The following is a 20,164-nucleotide window of genomic DNA, read 5'->3' on the forward strand; positions in this document are numbered from 1 at the left end:
TCTCTGCATCTTCAGCAGGCGTTTGGTTAGATGGGGAGTATAGCAGCGGGGAAAACAGTGAATGGAAATAATTTTTTTTCCACTCGCGGTTCATTTGCGCAAATTCCGTTTTCCCCAACTAAGACAACTAACTGAACGTCTGTAACAGGCCAAAGTGAAAACGATAAGGTCAGTTACGTAAGTTTTAAAACATACAGAACGCTAAATTTTATCAAAAAAATATCTTCCTTAATTTTTCATTACCTCTTTTTATTGGAAATAATTTTCTTCTTTATGGACAAATTCGTAACAGTGCAAAGGCTGATATAATTGTCATAGAAAGTTACTTGCTGTTTGATCGCTTTGGTTTTGGTTTCACTACAATCACTGGAAATACTGCTGAAGCACCCGCTCCCGGGGGGGGGTACTCCCTATAATCGTCTATACGGGGAGGCTCCGTCCGAAAGGGGTACCTTTTTCAGGCTTCAGGTATATAAAAGGGTAGGGATTTCACAAGTTTTGGTATACGCAAGGGTATAGAAATCTGTCATTTAGGTTTCTAAAAGGGCTTTTAATTAAAATATTTCGAACAGATGCAATTCATCGCTGTATTTTTTCAATTTATTAATGGCTACTTGAAAATGACAAGAAAACGTCATGTTTTAAGTCTATACCATGACTTTCAGGTATATGAAAGGGGTACCTTTTTTCATTAATAAGTATATGAAAGGGGTACAATTTCTGGTAAAATGGTATATAAAAGGGCAAGGGGTAAGAGGTCGGGGCGGAGCCTCCCCGTACAAAACTTTTTTGAGTACCCCCCCCCCTCCCCCCAGGCACCCGCTGCAGTAAACGTTTTGCATGTTATGATCAAGCGCATAGTACAAGCTACACAACAACAACAACAATCTTTTATTTCGTGCCCAGAAGAGTTTTACAATAAGTAAATACATGCAAAGACCACGATGATGGAAGCGGTGTTGCCGTCTACACTGATGTTTTAGGCAGCTTCCGGCAAATTAAGCAGACCGCGCTCTGCTCGCTCAAGCTCCCACAAGGTAGCCTGGTTACAGATATTTCCGCGAGCGGTTTGTTGTAGTTTTGTACAAATAATTTCTCGTAAAGAATTGACAGCATTGTTAAACTGCTATTGTCACTTATACTCTTTTTCTTTAGGAGTACATTAAATTTTCCTTTGCAGCCGTGATTTGGGATGTCACGCAACGCTCCCTCAAAGAAGCTTCCCTAGGGGGAGCGTTGCGTGACATCCCAAATAACGACTACAAAGGAGACTAGTTAACATGCTCCATGATAGCAGCAAGTTTTCTCAGGATGTTTAGGATCAATATCCTTCCAGTCAGGGAATATCTCAGGTAATTGTGCCAGCTTGGTCTCCAGTATTGAAATCACTTGACTTGCCACAAAACGGTTCCCTTCTTTAGACAAATGAAGACCATCACTCAGAAATGATTCCCAGTTCTAGGAAAAACACAAAGAAATACTGTTGATTAGTTCTCCAAGAACCGTTTAATATTTTTTTTTATTAGAAAAATAAGGATGTCTCCGCTTACACCTCAAAAATCCACAACAACCAGCTAGCCTGTGTAGCAACTCCCTCTAGTCAGTGACAAATAAAAAGTTGGAAAGTAGATCGAACCGAGAATGTTCGCAGCTAGCCTGTTCTAGCCTCTCGGTTTTGTGGCTGAGAGCGAAAAACGCAGGAGAGCGAGCAGGGAAAGAACGAACGGGGAAGAAGGCGAGAAAGTGTCTCCTTCCGTCGCTCGCCTTCTTTCCCGCTCGCCCGCTATTTTTTTCGCTTTTTCCCACAAACTGAGCAAACCTGGAACAAACTAGTTCGAAGCTCACTAAGTTCACCGATTTTGATCGCCATAAGTCCCCTGGCGGGGAGGCTTCGCCCGAAACGGTACCTACATGTATATCAGGCCGTAGGGATACAAAAGGATGGGGATTTCTAAGTTGAAGAATACAAGAAGAGAAAACTGTTATTTGTGTATTTAATTTCAAAATATCTTAGACCCACCGATGAAGTTATTCAAGTAGAGATACAGTATTTCTTCCATTTTTTCCTCCTATTTTTAAATAACTTAATTTTTACGAGTATTAAATTTGACCGGGATAAATTTTAGCGAGCACTTACTTAAGCGATTTTTGCCCAACTCGCTAAAATTAGTAGCCGCTAAATTTGACTAAAATTCGGGTTTAGTCCACGCTTTCTTTATACCCTTATTGGTCCGATGAACAATGATTCACCGACATCTTGTTCAGTACAGAGTTCAGTACACAATAGAGTTTGCAAGGTCAGGGTCGGTCAGATATTTAGGTTTACGGTATACAGGGGTATTTTAAACTGGGTATACTAATTTTTACCTAAAATTAGGCTTTTGATAGGTATAAAGTACACTGTGTTATTCCAAATGTTGGTATTTTGCATGATTTTGAGAGGAAATTTTGGGTATACTGGATACATTTTTTTCAGGTATACTGGTATACCATTCACCCCCCTGGCCGACCCTGTAAGGTCCGTGGAAGGTCTCATATAGACATAGACATAGACATAGACAGACATAGACATAGTTTATTTAACCACGAAGAGCTCAGGAGCCGTAGCTCGTTAAAACGCTCTCGTGAAATAAAAAAGGTCTAAAAATTACAAATAAAAGACGTTTAAAAGGTAAAAAGGGTATATGTACAAAATTGTGATTATGATATGAATAAATAGAAATCTATATAAATATAATTCTAGTTAAAAGGTAATTACAATTTCAATTAAAAAGGTATCTAAAATTACAATAAAAAGTTCATTAAAAAATTACAATTTTAATTAAAAATGAAGCTAAAATTACAATTAAAAAGGTCTTTGAAAATTACAGTCAACAGAAAGAGCAACTGCAGCTTTCTTCTATAGGTAATTTGGATTCGGACAGTAATTTCTTAAAAGAGGTGAGATCTTCGGCCTGGCGGACTTCAATTGGTAAACCATTCCAAATGCGCCTAATCGAATTGCTAAATGAATGTTCAAGCCATGCTGTTGAGACGCTTTGTTGTTCCAGTTTTGTGCCGTCGCCACGCAAGTTGTACTTAACACATGTCCGAATTTTAAAAAAAATCCAAATCTGCTTAAAACCACACAGTACACAAAAAGACCAACATAGTGGTTCAGGTGAGAAATTCTTTATTACGATTCAAGAGTAATGTACCGCCGCCTGGTTAGCTCAGTTGGTAGAGCGCCGGACTGCTGTGCGGGAGGTCGTGGGTTCGAGTCCCAGACCAGACCAACACTCAGGGTCTTAAATAACTGAGGAGAATGTGCTGCCTTTGTAATTACGTCTGCAAATGGTTAGACATTCTAGTCTTCTTGGAAAAAGGACGATAAACCGTAGGTCCCGTCTCCTGTATCTTCAGACTTCAAACAGGGGACGTAAAAGAACCCACACACTACTCGTGAAGAGTAGGGCACGAAGCTCCCGGTGTTGTGGTCTGGCCTTTACAATTGTATCTTAAATTACAGTATGTGTAAAGCGCATTTGAACATATACATACGGAAAATGCGCTATATAAAATGTATTATCATTATCATTATGTAATGTTTCGTGATTTTCGGCTTTATTTCCTTTCTCATCATATCTTATAAATATCCCGGAATATGCAACTCGCTCAAATTAACATTTAAACCACACTCGTACAGCTTGGGCTACCTTGGAAGTAGCGGATGAAAGATCGCGTCATAGAAGGCCGAAAATTGAAGCTTTCCAGTTGATGGCCGGCAAGGAATTCTTTGTAAATTCTCATTGGACATGAATTTGTAAAACCTGTCACAGTCCGGGAAGCCGTTTCATTTTTTAGCGTCCATTTATCCTTGATAGGGTCATAACATTCAACTTTTATCATATAATTTTGGGGCAGATACATCGATGTGTCCTCGAAGCCTACAGCATACAGCTTACCATCAACAGCCAAGAGATCTCTGCCATTCGGCCTGAATATCGGGCTAGAGATATTGGGGTGTTATTGTTGTTAGCGGCTACTAATTTTAGCGACTTGGGCAAGAATTGCTTAATTTAGTACTCGCTAAAATTTATCCCGGTGAAATTTAATACATAAATTAAAGTACCCTCCCTCCAGCCCCAAAGGAAAACAAAACTAAACATAAAAAATGCCGGTAACTTTGTTCTTTCTGGCAATGCAAATGCTCGTTTAATTTTAAGTGAGTTTGTTCTTTTACTGAACATTTATTTCCATCTTAGCTATATGTTCATTAAAAACTGGTTTACAGGCTATCACCACAGGCGGCCCAAGCGCACTTTGTGAATTATTCATAAAGTTTCAGCGAACGTGACCCTTGCCTTTGAGCGGTGTTGTGTTACAAAGATGCGATTTATAAGGGTTTGTATGGGAACTCAACGATTTTCTTTCAAAAGGAATAATATGTAATGTTTTGCTAATAAAATCGACTAACCTTATTACCTTGTTGTATTCTTTGTTGTTTGTCCGCTTTTCAGGCCATTTTGAAGCGTTTTCGGCAAGTTAGCGCTGGCTGGTGGTGTTCCGACACCACCAGCCACCACACCGCTCAAAGGCAAGGGTCACGTTCGCTGAAACTTTATGAATAATTCACATAGTGCGCTTGGGCCGCCTGTGGTTAATCTTGTTTGTATGTAACTTTTACTGAAGTATTATGCCCTGGAGGCATACTTGTTTATAGTGAATCTATGGTTTTGTCATTTAGATCCACAGAAGTAATTTCTTGCAAGTGAGTATTTGGCTAGCCTGCAGAACAGGCGGTTTATTTTGGGTCGAAGCGCGAAGTGCTAGGTTTTTATTTGGCGGGTCACGCGAGGTTTATTTTTCACTCGCGCTTCGCGCTCGTGGGGTCGCAATAACCCCGCAAAAAATAAACCGCCTGTTCTGCAGACTAGTATTTGGCAAGTGAGTACTTGGCAAAACTCACTTACTCCTATCACGAACCCCTATTAAGCGGCCACCAGCAATTTTTTTTCCGAACGGACTGAAGTGCGAAGTTCTCAAGTCTTAGTAAATTCCAATTGCAGCTGTACTAAATTGCAGCACCAAGACTATGCAAAGGTGTCTTGCCAAAGCAGCCGCCGCCCATAACCCGATGTTTACCTTACTACAGGAAATTAACAATACATATAATTGACGCGAATTTCAAAAATTCGCGTTAATTTCATGTACCTTAATTTACGTCATTGTTAATTAAAATCACACTATTTTAAATCATTGTTATTTTAAGACACCTTAATTTTCCTTTTTTTTTTTTTTTTTACACGTCATTCATAGCTCCGTCAAAGCCGCAGGAATAACAGAGGCAGTGGAAAGCGCCAGGACGGGATGTATTCCATCCCTGGGTCCATGCATTGAATATTAGTCACTTTTTGGCCTGTTCAAACATCTTTGTTGTGTTTATAGTTTATCAGAATTAAAGCTTAATATTAAGTTCTGGTGTTTGACGTTGTTGTTTTGTCTTTTGAATAGCGCAGGTTGCTATAAAAATTACCACGCATCAAATTCGCCTTAAGAAATTAACTGCATGAAAGCACATACCACACGAGAAATTGCGTTAATTAAATGCATGTAAACATAAATTTTCGACGATTCGCGTACATTTTGTTTGCTTTGTTAAAATGCTTCGTTATATTCCTATAATAAGGTAGTCCACACTTACTTTATACCCTTATCGTTCGTGTGAGCAATGTTCAACATCTTATTCAATACAGTACAGAGTTCAGTAAGAATGAAATTCTTGGAACTTGGTCATTGATTGGTCAATTGGTTCGCCTTCGTTGTCACGGAGGTTTTGATTGGTCAGTTTACAATAGCTCGATCATGGTCACGTGTTACATGATGAAACATTTGCATTTAAAAGGAATGAAGTTCCCCATTACTTCCAATTGATGGTCGGCGAGGAATTCTTTGTAAATTCTCATTGTACAAGTCGTTGTGAAACCTAAGTCGTGAAGCGAGATTAATATTTCAGTTTTCAGGTTCCATTTATCCTTCACAGGGTCATAACATTGGACTTTAAAATATCTGGCTTTTTCATTTATGTCCCCGTGTTTGGTATTAAAGCCAAAACACGTCTATTGCATCCTTTCATATTAAAACAAGGGTTCAAAGCCTCCATTGAGTCCAAGTTTTAATACTTTTATTATTATTGCTGTAAATAATAACATTCTATAAAAAGTACAGCTGATTGTGATAATAGCTTAGTGAGCTCACTAAGAGAATAGTTATCAGCATAGATTGATAAAGAAAAAAAAACACGCAAGTCTGCACTCAGGAAGCCTGTCATTCTCGTCAGGGGCACAGTGACAGACCAGTTAGAGAGTTCATGCATAATTCTGACGACAAACGTAGGGTGAAAGCGCGCGCGCGCGGGGAGACGTTACAGTTATAGTTTACAGCATACAGCTTACCATCAACAGCCGAGAGTTCTGTGCTATTCGGGCTTGCAATGACCTGCCACTCATTTGTCGTTTCATTGTACACTTGACACTGACACGACAACTTATCACTTCCAAGAAGACCAGCAATGAAAATTTGTTCGTTCACCGCAGCTCCCCGATGAAACATACACCCCTCATGAATGTCAGCTACTTTGCTCCACTGGTCTTTTCTAAGGTTGTATCTGTCAACTTCAGTCTGTGCGTTGCATGAGACACCATGCTCATATTTTACACCTCCAATAAAATAAACAAAATCATCTTTGGCAACAATGCAAAAATGGTATCTTCCCAAATGATCGAATGACGATATGTCCTCCCATGAGTTTGATTCGGGTTTGTACTTTATGATGAAGGAAACATGTCTCTCCTTGCCACAGAACACTGTCTCGCGAGGGTTGTCCGGTCGCCGACATAATCCATGGTATTCACATGTCTCAGACATCACAGCGTACAGTTCATCTTCATTTGTAACAAATATTTGCTGGAAATATCCGCATTCTTCGCCAGTGTATGGCAATGGCAACCATTTATCTGAGAACGGATTATACCTTACCAAATGACGTTGGAATGACCACGTTTCATTTCAGTGCTCTGGATGCCTTTCCAATGACTCCGGGAATTGATACAGTTTACTACGACAAGAAACGAACCAGCGAGTAGTAAATATTTCTGGCCATGGACCCCTGCTTAAAATACGCCATTTATCTTCACCAGGGAAATAACACAGAATAATTACACTCGTATTGATGACTACAGCAGACGTCTCAAGTGACTTCCTAGGTGTAACAGATAGATTACCAAAGTCTTTAGACTTAATCATTTTCACTGCATCCTGGACAAGATTCAAACAGCCTTCACTGTCTTTCACTAGAATGTTTGTCACGATAGCACTGCAAAGAAAGTCACGCGATACATAAACCAGTCGAACGTGACGAAATAACTCGAAAAAATGTTTCTTTCGCTTGCTTTTGTCATGGTCAATCCACGATAAAATGATATCAAAAAACATCTTCCTCAGCTCTAACATTTATTTCGTCACTTGAAATAAACATTTCAATTTCTTTGCTCGACATATTCAAAACCTCTTTTCGGTTGGCTGCGTATACGGCGCTGAAATTTGCAAGGATGAATTTTTGGATCTTGGAAACAAGTTCTTCGCATTGATATCTTTCGAAAAAGAAGTAATTTGAAAAACAATTGGAAACATTCAACCCCTGTAGTAAACCTCCACCAGCGAGAGTTTTCAGGTTCTGAAGAAACAAATAATCGGCCATAATGATCAGGTCTCGGGCATTGTCTTCAGTCAATATCTGAACATTACCGGTGTAAATAAACTCCAGTGTATTTCCCATAACAGACTCGGAAAACATCTCCAGCCGAACCACTCCTTCTTTGGACTCTTTCATGTCGCTGTTCAGCAGCTTTTCGAAGAAAGGACTTGCTTCTGAAAGAACTTGTTTGTGAGCTTTGAATTCTTTGCCATTTTCGACCACCAAAATAACATCGCATGGCTGATCGAGTGTGTCTTTTGGCGTTAAGACTTCACTGACAATTTCTTTACTGGGCGTCTCAGAATTATCAGGGGTTTCTAACAAGGCTGCCATCTAAATGTCCTAAAGGATTGATGTTTCGTTCAGTTCATTTGCGATGACTTCAATTGCTGACTCATGTTGCCCATGATGGGTGTTAGAAATGCGTAAATATTCCTAATGTGTTTGCGGTCGATTTATTATGTTGCTACCAGTGGGAAAGAAGTATTTGACATAAATAGGTAAATTGGTTGTTTCTAAAGCGATATTATCAGTTTCTTAATCAGTGAGCGAGGAAACATGTTTCACTTCTAATAACAATGGAATACCAATTTCTCTAATCTCCAAGGAAAATAACAATTAGTTTAAGAAATCGGGGAGTTCAAGAGATATCATAACCTGAAAGTGTCGACAGTCGGCCCCCCACCCCACCCTTAATCAAACCCGCTTGTGAGAGCGGGAGAGCAATGAATATCAGGCTAGAGATATTTGGGGGTGCTATTGTTGTTATCGGCTTCTAATTTTAGCAAGTTGGGCAAAAGTTAGTACTCGCTAAAATTTATCCCGGTCAAATTTAATACATAAATTAAAGTACCCTCCCTCCAACCCCAAAAGAAAACAAAACTAAACATATGTGTAGCTGCCGTTGTTATAAACTTAGTGAATTGTATCCTTTCAGCACAGTATATCATGATAGGGGAGTGTGTGATGGCAGGTATAGCTCAATGCAGTTTTTGTAGCACAAAACATCTAACTCAGATTAGTAGAAACTCAGCTGTTTTCTACTGGAAATCAGCGAATCTGATTGGTTATCCCACTGTTTTCTATTCGCCGACGCGCGCGCCCGTAGCTTTTTAAGCGGTAAATTTCTTGATTTTTGTCTTCAAAGTGCACCATATTGTATGTTTTGGACTGCAATCCTTTAGAGTTTCTATTAAAACAATTAGACTACTCGCCCTCATTTTCTATGAGCGATAGTCAACTCGGCTTCGCCTTGTTGACTGTTTGCTCATAGAAAACTCGGGCTCGTAGTCTAATTGTTAAGTATATATAGCTAGTGAAGAAATTATTCAACATGACACAAGCGTGGGACAAAGAAAAAATCTGAGTCCCCGACGGGAATCGAACCCATGGCCTCCTAGATACCGGTTGGGCGCCCTGTGAGCTGGGCCATTTACTAGGTTGATATGTGACACGCGTCCTGCATACTGCTAGGATCAGCAATGTCGAAATCATCAAATGTGTAGTAAATAATAAAGATGGTAAATTTCAAGCTCGGTGATAAGTTGGTTAGAGCGCCCAACCGGTATCTGGGAGGCCATGGGTTCGATTCCCGTCGGGGACTCAGATTTTTTCTTTGTCCCACGCTCATGTCATGTTGAATAATTTCTTCACTATTTATCACCGAGCTTGAAATTTACCATCTTTATTATTTACTATATATAGCTACTCTCCCTGGATGAGAAACTGGCTACAGCCGGGGACAAAAGTGTTGCAAGGTCAGCAAAATTATTCCTTTCTTTCCCTCTCCCTGTTTTTATGTTGACCTTTCAAGTTTTCTCAACTCTAAACTTCCACTTAGGGTCCTCTCTTCCCACAGCACAGGAGGGGGAGGGGTGGCAGGGGCATCTTTACTTCTTTCCCAATTCCTGTACCTTTCTTTTTCTCCCTGATTCCGACACTTTCCTTAGTGGTTTCTGCCTATTTGTGTATTTATATTGCAAAATACAGTAGAACCCCGGTAACTTAAACTCGGATAACTCGAACAACCCCGCTAACTCGAACTAACTTCCATTTCCCTTGGATTTGAACCCACCTTTCAGTCTTATTCAATCGACCCCGATAACTCGAAACCCGCTAACTCGAACTGTTTTTCATTTCTCTTCAGAGTTCGAGTTACCGGGGTTCTGTAATACAAAATGTTGAAAAATTTTCTTAATTTCTCCAGGTTCTCCTTGGGAATCCTCAATGCTTCTTGCATTCTCTTCTCGTGCCTCCTGTACCCCTCCACCAAGGACAAGAGCTATTAATCTACCAACCGAGCTTAACTGGATGGCATCAGAGCACAACTTAGTGTCCAGGCCCTAACTCTAACAAAGAGGATCGTTATTGCTCATAAAATCTCTGCGGTAATTATTAAATTTTAAAGCCTTACCGGCTGTTGACGGAATAATGTGTAAAGATCAACAACATCTACTCCAAAAGACTTTCCCAAATCAGCACATCTCCCAGCAAAGCATTTCACTCTCTCATCTGATAAAGACATTGTCCAGCCTAGGGACAAAAAAAGAAGAATTTAGCCTGGCAATATGTCAAGTAAAACAATAACTGTTAGATAAATAGCTTATTTTGAATGAGACGAGACTTTGCTTAAAGCAGATCGAGCACCTGCACACACCCGCAACCTTTGGCATAGACGAGGCAAGATCTTGCTAGGGGGTTCTGGGGGCATTCTGTCCAGAAAAATTTGGAGGACTAGAAGCTCTGAAACTCTTTATTAAACAATTTTCATTTAAGGTATTTCTTGAAAAAAAAAATCTTGTTCAACAAGGGATTATTTTACCAACTAAACATATTTTTTTGAAGTTTGGGTTAAATTCTAGACAAGCAAGTGCCTTGTCTTGCCTCTTGCTAGTTATGGCCTGGTGTAGCCCCATAACTAAAAGATAACTGTTCAGTTGAACCCATGCTAATGGACACTTACTGTATGCAGCCACTGAGTAATAATTGTCCCATCCTCATACATACACTATATTTATGTGTTTATGTTCGGCATTCCAACTAACAATTGCGTTTTTCGCTGCCTTCAATCATAATTATGGCAATCGCTAAGGAACCATGAAAAACAGAAACAAGCAAAATGGATTGCAATCTACCAATCACAACTGACAGACGTGACCTTTTGACCTGGTTGAAGTGAACTCTGTTTCCCAAGAGGTCCGTCAAGTTGATTTACGGCAGCAAAAAGCGTAAATGCATGAATGAATGAATAACTTTATTACCATGTCTAAAATGTTTAGCTGCAGGGGAATGTCCCCTCTACTAATTGCAGACACCTATCTAAAAAAAACTTACAAACTTAAACCTATAATTTATTACAACAATAACAAAACTGTTGATTGAGGATTGAATTTCAGAGTTCGCATTTCACTGAAAACTGCAATTCGCTGTTTTCACCGTTCCCATAATACATCTTGTTTACCCCCCAAAATTTTTGCATAAGCATTGTTTTCAATTTCTCTTGGGATTTACAGTGACGTGCAATCGTCCCCATAGAAATTGAAAACAATGCTTATGCAAAAATTTTGGGGAGTTATTTAAATAAAACAAGATGTATTATGGGATCGTGAAAAAAGCGAATAAACAAAAAAAGTTGCATACATCACTGCGGTATATAGCTTATAATTCTTTTTGGTTTTTGATACTTACTTCCGGAGTTTGCTTACCATTTTCAGCAAATTTTTTTGTAGCTATAACTTCGGATATTGCTGGTGGTGTTAGAAGGACAAGTTGATTTGCTGCTATTCCATCATTCATGAATTGTTTTAAGATGTCAGTTAAATTCACAATGTACTGTTCAACAGTGATTCCTCGTGGATCTACGTCTTCCAAAACAGAGTCATTAGAACCGAGCAAGACAACCGCTGCTACAATGCTACCTTTGGGACTATTGTCGCACTGGAGGATTTTGGGAAGAATCAGCTTGTTAAATGCTGTAGTGTAACCACTGAATCCTCGATTAAGAACGTCACATTTCCTGTTGAAAAAATTCATTATCAGTAATGAAAAACACCATCCACATATTAAAAAACCTGGCATTTAAATTGAAGTTAAGTCATCCTTCTACAATAAAACCATCATGACATAGGGGAGAAGGTATGGTAAGTATTCAAACTGTGTTTGTTTTCTTGCCCCATGAGGAGGGAAGCCCATATGAAAGGGCCAAGCAGATACTCATTGTCTCAATCGGGGAGGGGGGGGGTGGTGATGGTAACTATAGATTTTGGTCTCACTTAGGGCGTTGGGGGTAAAAAGTCAATTTTTTCTCAGCCATCAAGGTCTCCTTGAAATTGTATATTTCACAATTATTCCACGAGTGCGCCTTGGATATAAGTTGGCTATAACAATCTCATATTCAACAAGCTCCCCAGCTGTTTTCGTTGATGCATATCGGCTACCATATTTGTGGTCAATGGTATATGAGCTCATGTACCATTGCCAGTTAACCAATCAAATTTCAGGAAAAGCAATATACACCTGTACCATTGCTAGTTTTTAATAATATATATTATGTAATAAAATTACACCAAACTGTCTGTGTTTTCAGTACTGTAGTCAAAAAAGCTTGAGCCACACTGAGATTGGTCTCTCCCTGTCCTGGGAGAACATCTTCCCCCTCCCCCTCCCCCCACAGGGCACTGACTGTCACAGTTGGCATTTGTCCACTTTGAAAACTGATAACAGTGATGTTGCCTGTTGGGGGTGAGGACTGCTGCACAACTGACCTCACTGCTGTCTCGCCCTCCCCTCCCCTCCCCCACCTTTCTGTTGCCTCTCACTAGGCCTGTCTTTACCAGTCGATAATTTAACGATGACAAACGAAATTCCACGGATGAATACTGACCTCTGATAGTGATCTGCTATCGCTGCTCCCCAACCTCCCTCACTAAAAGATTCCTGTTGAGGGAAATATTCAAGATTCAACTCGCTACATTCAGCTGCAGAGCAGGTCCAGCATGGCACATCTATATTTCATTTAACCGCTGAATACCCTGCTAAATCGAAGCTGTCACGAAAAAAAAGCCGCGGTATTGTTCAATATCAATAAAATAATTTAAAGATTACGACGTGGCTGCATAAATCATTCGTGTCAGCCAAAAAATATTAATAATAAAACAAGGAGAAAAGGCCAATCTTATAGTACGACAATAATCGTTATTCTTATTTAGCGCTGTAAATACGTAGCTCGCTTTTGAACACTTTAGCCGCTTAAATGACTTCAGACTGATTGCAAAAACTTGAAACTTACTTGAGTTAGGGAATCTCCGAATAAAATCAGCCTCGGAAACAAATTCGCCGGTGAATTGGCCGCCATGTTGACCGGGAGATACCTGGTAGGACTGGAGCCTAATAAAGGTTGTCTAGGTCCCAGGCTGCTCCCGGTTTAAGGGATTTTGGGCAAACGGATTTTTCCGTAGTAGTTGTCGCAGTGTCCGGAGTATGTTTGTTTGTCATACCAATCAGGCTATCAACTGAACTTTCTATCAACGGACACCTCTATTAGGCAAACACCTGGTATTGAACCCGTCCCTGCCACTTTTCATTTTACTGTAACTAATTCTTATAAGACGGACACCTCTCTAAACTGCTAAAAGAGAGTCGTTTGTAGCCGGTACCGACGGTGTCCGTTTTAGAGAGTTGACTGTAGCTTCGTTGAAAACCGTGAACTTCTAGCCTTCTATCCTTTCGGCATCGTCGAGTACATTTTTATGCTTCAAAAGGAGAGCCTCTCTCGAATCAGCTATATACACCTTCGAAACATTCGGCCTGTACAAGCCATCATCTCTTGGCCGAATCAATTCACAAGTCAAAAGATCACTTTAATAAGCAATTGAAGGACAAAGGCTAGATCAAATCGAAGAAAAATGACCAGATTCTTCCTAAGAAAAATCAAAATCGGCGGAAAATTTCGCCTTTATCTAGGTTCCAACAGAACAAGAACGTATTAAGGGGCAAGATTGAAAAAAAGGAAACCGAAAAGGAACAGAAAGAGAGAGAAAACGGGGGGGGGGGGAGTGAAATAGAGAAAGATTTTACAAAGAAGTCCACTTTTTGACCGACGCACATGTGCGTAACAATCTGGCTTAACATGTAAAAAGATGCTGAGAAAATAGATTCGGTGGCTTACGTGTAAAATTGCAGTTTAGAGAGCAATATCTGAGGATTAAAGGAGAGATAACAGAAAGAATTATCCCCCTTTAGAACACCCTCCCTCGCTAAAACTGAACTATGACAGTTTATTGGAGCCTTCTTTAATAACTAGGTGATTCTATCAACCAGCATCTTGTTAAATATAAACTTTGTCACTCCAATGAGCTGAAATTCGAAATTAAAAAGAAAAAAACTTAAAATTACTGAAAATTACACAGTACCATTCGAAAGAACTGCTAAATAGGTTCAATAGACAAAAAAGTTATAACCGCAATTATTAAAACTTGTCACACTAGCCTTTTTAAAAACTTTCTTAAAAAGATTAAAAAACAATATTTCCCACTGCTAGGTGCGTGAAATGCAAGTTATTGTTTCCAGTCAACTGTTTTGAGGTTTTGTAAAAAGTCTGGACGCTTAAGACGTTTGCCTTTTGCTTTTTAGTTTAAATATTGCTAGTGTTTTATAGTTATAGTTATTAGTTCAGCTTTAGTCTCTTAGCGTTGTTCATCTCTGCGCTTGCTCCTTTGTGCTCTAGCTTGTAAATCCAATTCTTGTTCTGTTCCACCGAGTCTGTCTTCGCCGGCGTTTCCTTGTGTTTTGTGCGTGTGGCAGAATTCCGGCAAAACAAGGTGAGCAACAAGCACCAAATATGGGCATAAAAGTACAAGGACCTGTAAAACAGAAATGACTTTTACCGTCACATGTCATTATATTTCCTCGCGAAGCGAGGCCGAAGGCCGAGCGTAGCGGGGTGTATAATTTTGTCCCTCAAAGAGCTCAGGCGGGATGAAATCTCGTGTGGAGTTTACGGTCATATATATATATATATATATATATATATATATATTTGTGAGCTTGGTGTCTGGCGGAAATGACGTCACACGGCCGCGCGCTGGTGGCCTAATGGTGCGAGGCGGCGAACTTGAAATCAGATCTTCGGGACTAAGGGCGCGGGTTCGAATCCGGCTAGGGTTTTTTTTTTTTTTTTTTTTTTTTCCTTATTTGTTTTTGTGGGTTCGAATCCTGAGCCTTTCATTTTTATCGTTTTTCTTTTCGGATTAAAATAACACTGATTTCCACATAATACTCCCTCAACGCCTATTCAGGCAATAAACCTTTCATCGCCATCAGGGGCGCGCGGGCGGAGGGTTCGAATCCTCCTGCCGTTCGTTCTTCTTTTTTTTTATTGCCCTCAAATAAATTTCCAAAATGCGACTATCCAATAATTTGTCGATGATTTTGAAAATTGCCTGCGCTTCCCAACGCTTTATACCTCTTTACGAACCTGAAAGAGCCGCCATCTTCAAAGCGGAGTAGACCCTGGGAACGAGGGTGTCGCGGCCATGCCCGTTACTAATTTTTAACAAATATATCTTCCTGCCTACTGTGGAAAATTGAATATGTACAATGTTCAACTTTAAATAATCCACTCCTTATTTATAACACCACGCCTCCCCAACCCAGAGCTTCGCGAGGCCCTGCGAGTCACGTATTACTAGTTTATTTGGATTCTATTGGTTTTGCGTCTGCTTTGCTTTATAATTGGCTAAAAAAATCTCGTGCTGTGCGCTCTCTGCCTCCTCCGCAGGCTTTTCCAGGCGCCAAAAGAAAAACCACCGCGGAGCGCAATCAGAATAAACTGGTAACGAGCGAAAAACGCAAGTGTGGGGTGATGGGAAGGAGAAATTTCTATCTTTAATAGCGCCCCTACTTTTGGCGGGTTTGATTTTATTCCTTTTTCTGTCGCGCGGACGCCACTGGGAACAAGGCAGGTGCGCTCTAACCATATCAGACTAAACAGTTGTGTTTTAGCCAATCAGAAGCAAAACAACAGCAACTGATTGATTGATTGATTGATTGATTGATTGATTGATTGATTGATTGATTGATTGATTGATCTTTTTCAATGACACGTTCTTATACCCAGTTTACTCACCTCCAGTAATCAATGCTCAGTCGAAGTTCCAAGAGTTGGAAAGGAACCCCGCCTTCAGCAACACACAGAGCTGTCACAATACACGTGATCACATCATAACTGAAGGCCAGAGCACGTGACTTTTGAAAGTAAGGTCTGATTACTCGGCGACCCTGATAATACAAAAGAAGAAACAATGACTGATTACTTAATTTGCAGCTTTGATACAACAGCTATCCAAAAAAAAACCTTGATAAATGCAGTTTCTCATTTGTAATCAATTTCTCGCCAACGTCGCCAGTCACCTAAGCTTACGAGCAGACAAATCTTTCATGCTCATGCAACCGGAAAAGTTATCATTACGCAAATGAGAGATGAAAGGAGGAGGGAATGGGGAGAGGGAGAAAAAAAGACGCGCCCGCACTTTTTGTGGCGTTGGCTAACGTTTTCAAATAGGCCATTTCCGAGCTACCCTTTGCCTCCGTTTCGAAACGAGTCTAAGTGCAAAACCATTCATATTTAAAATGAGTTTCACCTACAGGTCCATTTTCACGCAAATCAAAATCATTTCCATATGAATGGTTTCGCACCAGGGCACTTAGACTCGTTTCTAAACAGAGGCACAGGGCAACTCGGAAATGGCCTATTGCAATCCATTTCCATTTGAGACATCCGCAGCCAAACGCGCTTTTAAACAGTTTTTGTTCTATAAAATAGCAATGGTTAATAAAATGGACCATTATTTTTTAGCTTCCTACGACACAAATATAAATTTTAGCTGTTCAAAAATTTGTTAAAACTTGCCATCCTTCCAGCCTCTAACATTAGTGCAAATGACAACAACATCATGTAATATCCGGGGTAGAAGCCATGCCAAATGGAAGATGTGACAAACACCGCGAGCGTCCTGTGCCGAGGGCTTCGCTCATACACTGTTCTGAAAAAGAACATATACAAATATGATTTAGCATCGAGAAACGTGGTTCAGCTACAGTACTTGGTGAAGGTAGTGGTGTTACTGAGTTAATTGTTTATCAAATACTGTGCATTTAAAGGGGCTAGGTCACGGTATTTTAGGTAATTCTATTTGTATTTTAGTTTATTAAAGGGGGGCGGGACAGGAGGGTAAATCTCCCTCCTCCCTACTTTTTGCGTCAATTTCTCCCTCCTCCCTATTTTTTGAGCTAAAATTTCTCCCTCCTCCCTAATGTTTTTGGCTATCACCCCCTTCTCCCTATTCTGTACCTCCCCCCTCAATTAAGAGCTCTAAACTTTAAATTGGCAGAGCAAAAGTCTTTTATTAACAAAATCACGGCCACCTAACAAACAAAAACGATTTTCGAGCATTGTGAACGACACTCTCATACAAATTGAGAAAAACTTGAAAAAAGTCGGCCCGACGTTTTTCAAGTTTACCCGAACGCAATCCGTTTTAATCTTCTCGAATTTTTCCCATCCATGCCCCTTTTTGGCCTTTCTGTGTTTCTTTTGTTTCTTTTAAGTCGTTATTGTGATATTTCAGTTAATTCTATGAACAGTTAGCCTGCGTTGCAGACGAACAAAACCCCGGGGTTTTGTTTGTCTGCAACGCAGGCTATGAACAGTTGGTCATTGCCGAAATTGCTTAAAATTGCGTGACATTGAAAGCTGTTCTTTTCCGCATTAACTGGGGAAAGAGAGAGAGGGTATTAACTTCCGGCATCACAAGACCCGTACCTTTTACTTACGGTTACCACCCATTCCTTTTGATCCCCGCCTTTTGTATGTTTTGGAGCTTTTTCTACTGTAAAATATTACGTAATATTGAGAAATCGTTTCTTATTTCTCCCGGTTCTTGCCATCTTGGGAATCCTGCTTGACCACTCTCTCTTCTCCTGCCTCTCCCTAGACAGCCTGTTCATGCCTCACCCCACATCGACCATCGTACAATTTGCCGCTATTGTTATTTGCTTGCTTTGTGAATACTCGAATCACTAGGGTTTTCAGTCAACTGGGGAATAAGTGCCCGTTTAGGCAAATCTTCGTTGAAGCACTCGAAGAGTTTCCGAACTACTTCATCCAATCAGAAACTAGCGCGAGCGCTCGCGAATAGTCCGAAAGCAATCGCGCGAACAATTACGTCATGTTGCTTAGCTACTTCTGGACGAACAACGCGGGCTCAGTCCCATCTCGGAGAAGGGATTTCGTCAAAAACTGGTACTTATTCCCAGACGGTTTAAGTTTCATGCCATCGCCAAAAAACCAACATAATGTTACAAGTCAACCTTACGTAGAACTGATTTGTATTGTCAATACGTCCAACCTTTTTAACCACAGGGCGGTTGAAATGTTCCAGTTGTCACACACCATCTTCATGCTAGTGGCAAACTAAAAAGAGTGAGAAAGAAAAAAACAGCACATTCATTACAGTTTCAGGAAAGTGTGATAAGAAAATTGAACTATCATAACATTGAACAATATAATTAACACTAATGAGTAAATTACATGTTAAAATAAAAACACAGTGTTACCTCCACTTTCAGAATATTAATATTTGTAACGCGGTCCCATTTGGCTTTCCCATTCTCATCATAACCATTGAACCCCAGTCCACACATGTTATTCACGGCCTCAGCTGAAAATCAGCAATAAATTACAAGTCATCCACCTCTCTCAATAAAATACAATAGTGCATAGCACTTTAATAGACGAATTTCAAGATTACTTTCGAAAAACAAATGATGTTTGGTTTCTTTTGGCCAACAAATTCAGAATGAAGTTGCCTTACCCACTTTAAAAGCAAAGTAGTATCTTAGCTTGGCGACTGTAGCACTGACCCAGCCGTATATCACTCTCCAGTAAAAAGGCTCTGATGCAATAAACTTGGGGTCTAACAAAGGTTTCGAGGTAAAAGAAGAAAGCAGAGTAAATAACACGGTACCTGAGTGATTTATCGAAACTATAATAAATGCACAAACACCAGCAAAAACTACCTCAATTTATAGAATAAACACGTTATGAAGTCTACGATTGTGCAGAATTTAAAAGGAAACACTTTTCTTGACAATAGGTGTAAAGGAACGTATATAAAGTGCCATAATAAACAAACGAATGAGCGAACGAACGAACAAACAAACGGGACGAACGGACGGAAGGAACGATCGAACGAACCTACGAACGAACGAACGAACGAACGAACGAACGAACGAACGCTGAATTAAATTGACGTACCTGCATTCTTAGGTATGGAATAATCTGCATCTGTTAAGTACAAAATGTACATGCACAAAAATCCCGATGACATTTTCTTAATAACATCCATCTGGTGCAATAAAATAAGACAATTAAAAATTATTTATATTTACATATGTGAAGTATAGTAAGTTGTGAAGAAAACATAAATTCTCTTACCAAAGGTGAAGGCTCTTTCTCGCCTGGTTTCTGAGCAAAAGAAAAAATACAAAGTTAGAGCAGTTTCTGATTAGAGCCTCTTCGTTGACTTTACATTTCCTGAGCTCTTTGATTGGCTCAATCCAGAGAACCGACATTGTTTTCTCAGCCAATCAAATTTAATACCATACCAGTCTTGATCTGCTTACGCGAATTTTTCCACCGATTATATATTTCCCGCGCTTGTGATAGGGTTTTTCCGAGCTTTCAGGCGATTCCTGACCTATTTCATTTCGTTGTTACCGCTTACTTGCTTTCCCGTGCACGCCTTTGTCTGGTCTTACTAGGCATTCCGTGCTTTCTAACGCTTGCCCTGGGGACATGTTTTCCCGCGCTTTTCACCAGTTACAATTTTTTTTGCGCTTTTGGCCTGTTACAAGTTTTCCCACGCTTTTTGCCTGTTACAAGTTTTCCCGCGCTTTTTACCTGCTACATGTTTTCCCGCGCTTTGCCCCCGTTAAGCCTCGGCTAAACGATCAAACACTTTTGTCCAACATCGAGTTTGTCGCACACAACATAGAGTGGCTAAACGAGCAAACAATGTTTGATCAAACATCTACCAAAGTGAGCCCACATAGCGCTTTGTGCGTATTACCGCTGAAATTATGGCGCAACGTCACATAGATTCGGTTTTTGATTGGTTGCTTTTTCCCGCCTGAGCTTGCTTTGTTTGCAGAGGTGGCTAAACGATCAAATATTTGCGAGTGAAGCAAAATGTTGGATGAAAATGTTTGATCTAGATCAAACATGGGAAACCATTTAAATGCAATGTTGAGAGAGGCGGCTAAACGGTCAAACATGCTCTTCCAACATGATGTTGGACGAAAATGTTTGATCGTTTAGCCGGGGCTTTACATGTTTTCCCGCCCTTTTTTTCTTATTACATGTTTCCCCGC

At 40.1% G+C, this 20,164-nt stretch overlaps 2 protein-coding genes, 1 non-coding gene and 1 pseudogene across 4 annotated transcripts in view; 1 reads left to right on the top strand and 3 right to left on the bottom strand.

The window, feature by feature from the left end:
• Positions 1-880: 880 nt before the first annotated feature.
• Positions 881-13,092, bottom strand: LOC144664807 (isoamyl acetate-hydrolyzing esterase 1 homolog). Its single transcript, XM_078526028.1, has 5 exons — positions 13,023-13,092; positions 12,618-12,670; positions 11,440-11,750; positions 10,149-10,267; positions 881-1,458 (listed from the first exon to the last, which is right to left on the bottom strand). The coding sequence occupies exons 1-5, from the start codon at positions 13,086-13,088 to the stop codon at positions 1,276-1,278; spliced, it is 732 nt and encodes a 243-aa protein (XP_078382154.1). The 5' UTR covers positions 13,089-13,092; the 3' UTR covers positions 881-1,275.
• On the top strand, positions 3,202-3,274 carry Trnas-gcu (transfer RNA serine (anticodon GCU)). Its single transcript has one exon. It is a non-coding gene; the product is annotated as a tRNA-Ser (tRNA).
• On the bottom strand, positions 6,316-8,134 carry LOC144666669 (kelch repeat and BTB domain-containing protein 12-like; annotated as a pseudogene).
• Positions 13,093-14,157: 1,065 nt separating the features above from the next.
• Positions 14,158-20,164, bottom strand: part of LOC144664704 (membrane-bound glycerophospholipid O-acyltransferase 2-like) — a 38,335-nt gene continuing 32,328 nt past the window's right edge. Inside the window, exons 8-15 of one of the 2 annotated variants that reach the window (XM_078525902.1) lie at positions 19,230-19,259; positions 19,050-19,140; positions 18,607-18,708; positions 18,350-18,453; positions 18,142-18,206; positions 16,644-16,776; positions 15,861-16,012; positions 14,158-14,595 (exon numbers count right to left, since the gene is read on the bottom strand). In XM_078525902.1, the coding sequence (XP_078382028.1) occupies positions 14,400-14,595; positions 15,861-16,012; positions 16,644-16,776; positions 18,142-18,206; positions 18,350-18,453; positions 18,607-18,708; positions 19,050-19,140; positions 19,230-19,259 (873 nt within the window). In that variant the 3' untranslated portion in view covers positions 14,158-14,399. The remainder of the gene's footprint in view (positions 14,596-15,860; positions 16,013-16,643; positions 16,777-18,141; positions 18,207-18,349; positions 18,454-18,606; positions 18,709-19,049; positions 19,141-19,229; positions 19,260-20,164) is intronic. The other variant, XM_078525903.1, reaches the window with a different exon arrangement.

The sequence above is a fragment of the Oculina patagonica genome, chromosome 9 (assembly GCF_052425735.1).
Source record: "Oculina patagonica isolate OP01 chromosome 9, crgOcupat, whole genome shotgun sequence".
NCBI classification, from domain to species: Eukaryota; Metazoa; Cnidaria; class Anthozoa; order Scleractinia; family Oculinidae; genus Oculina; species Oculina patagonica.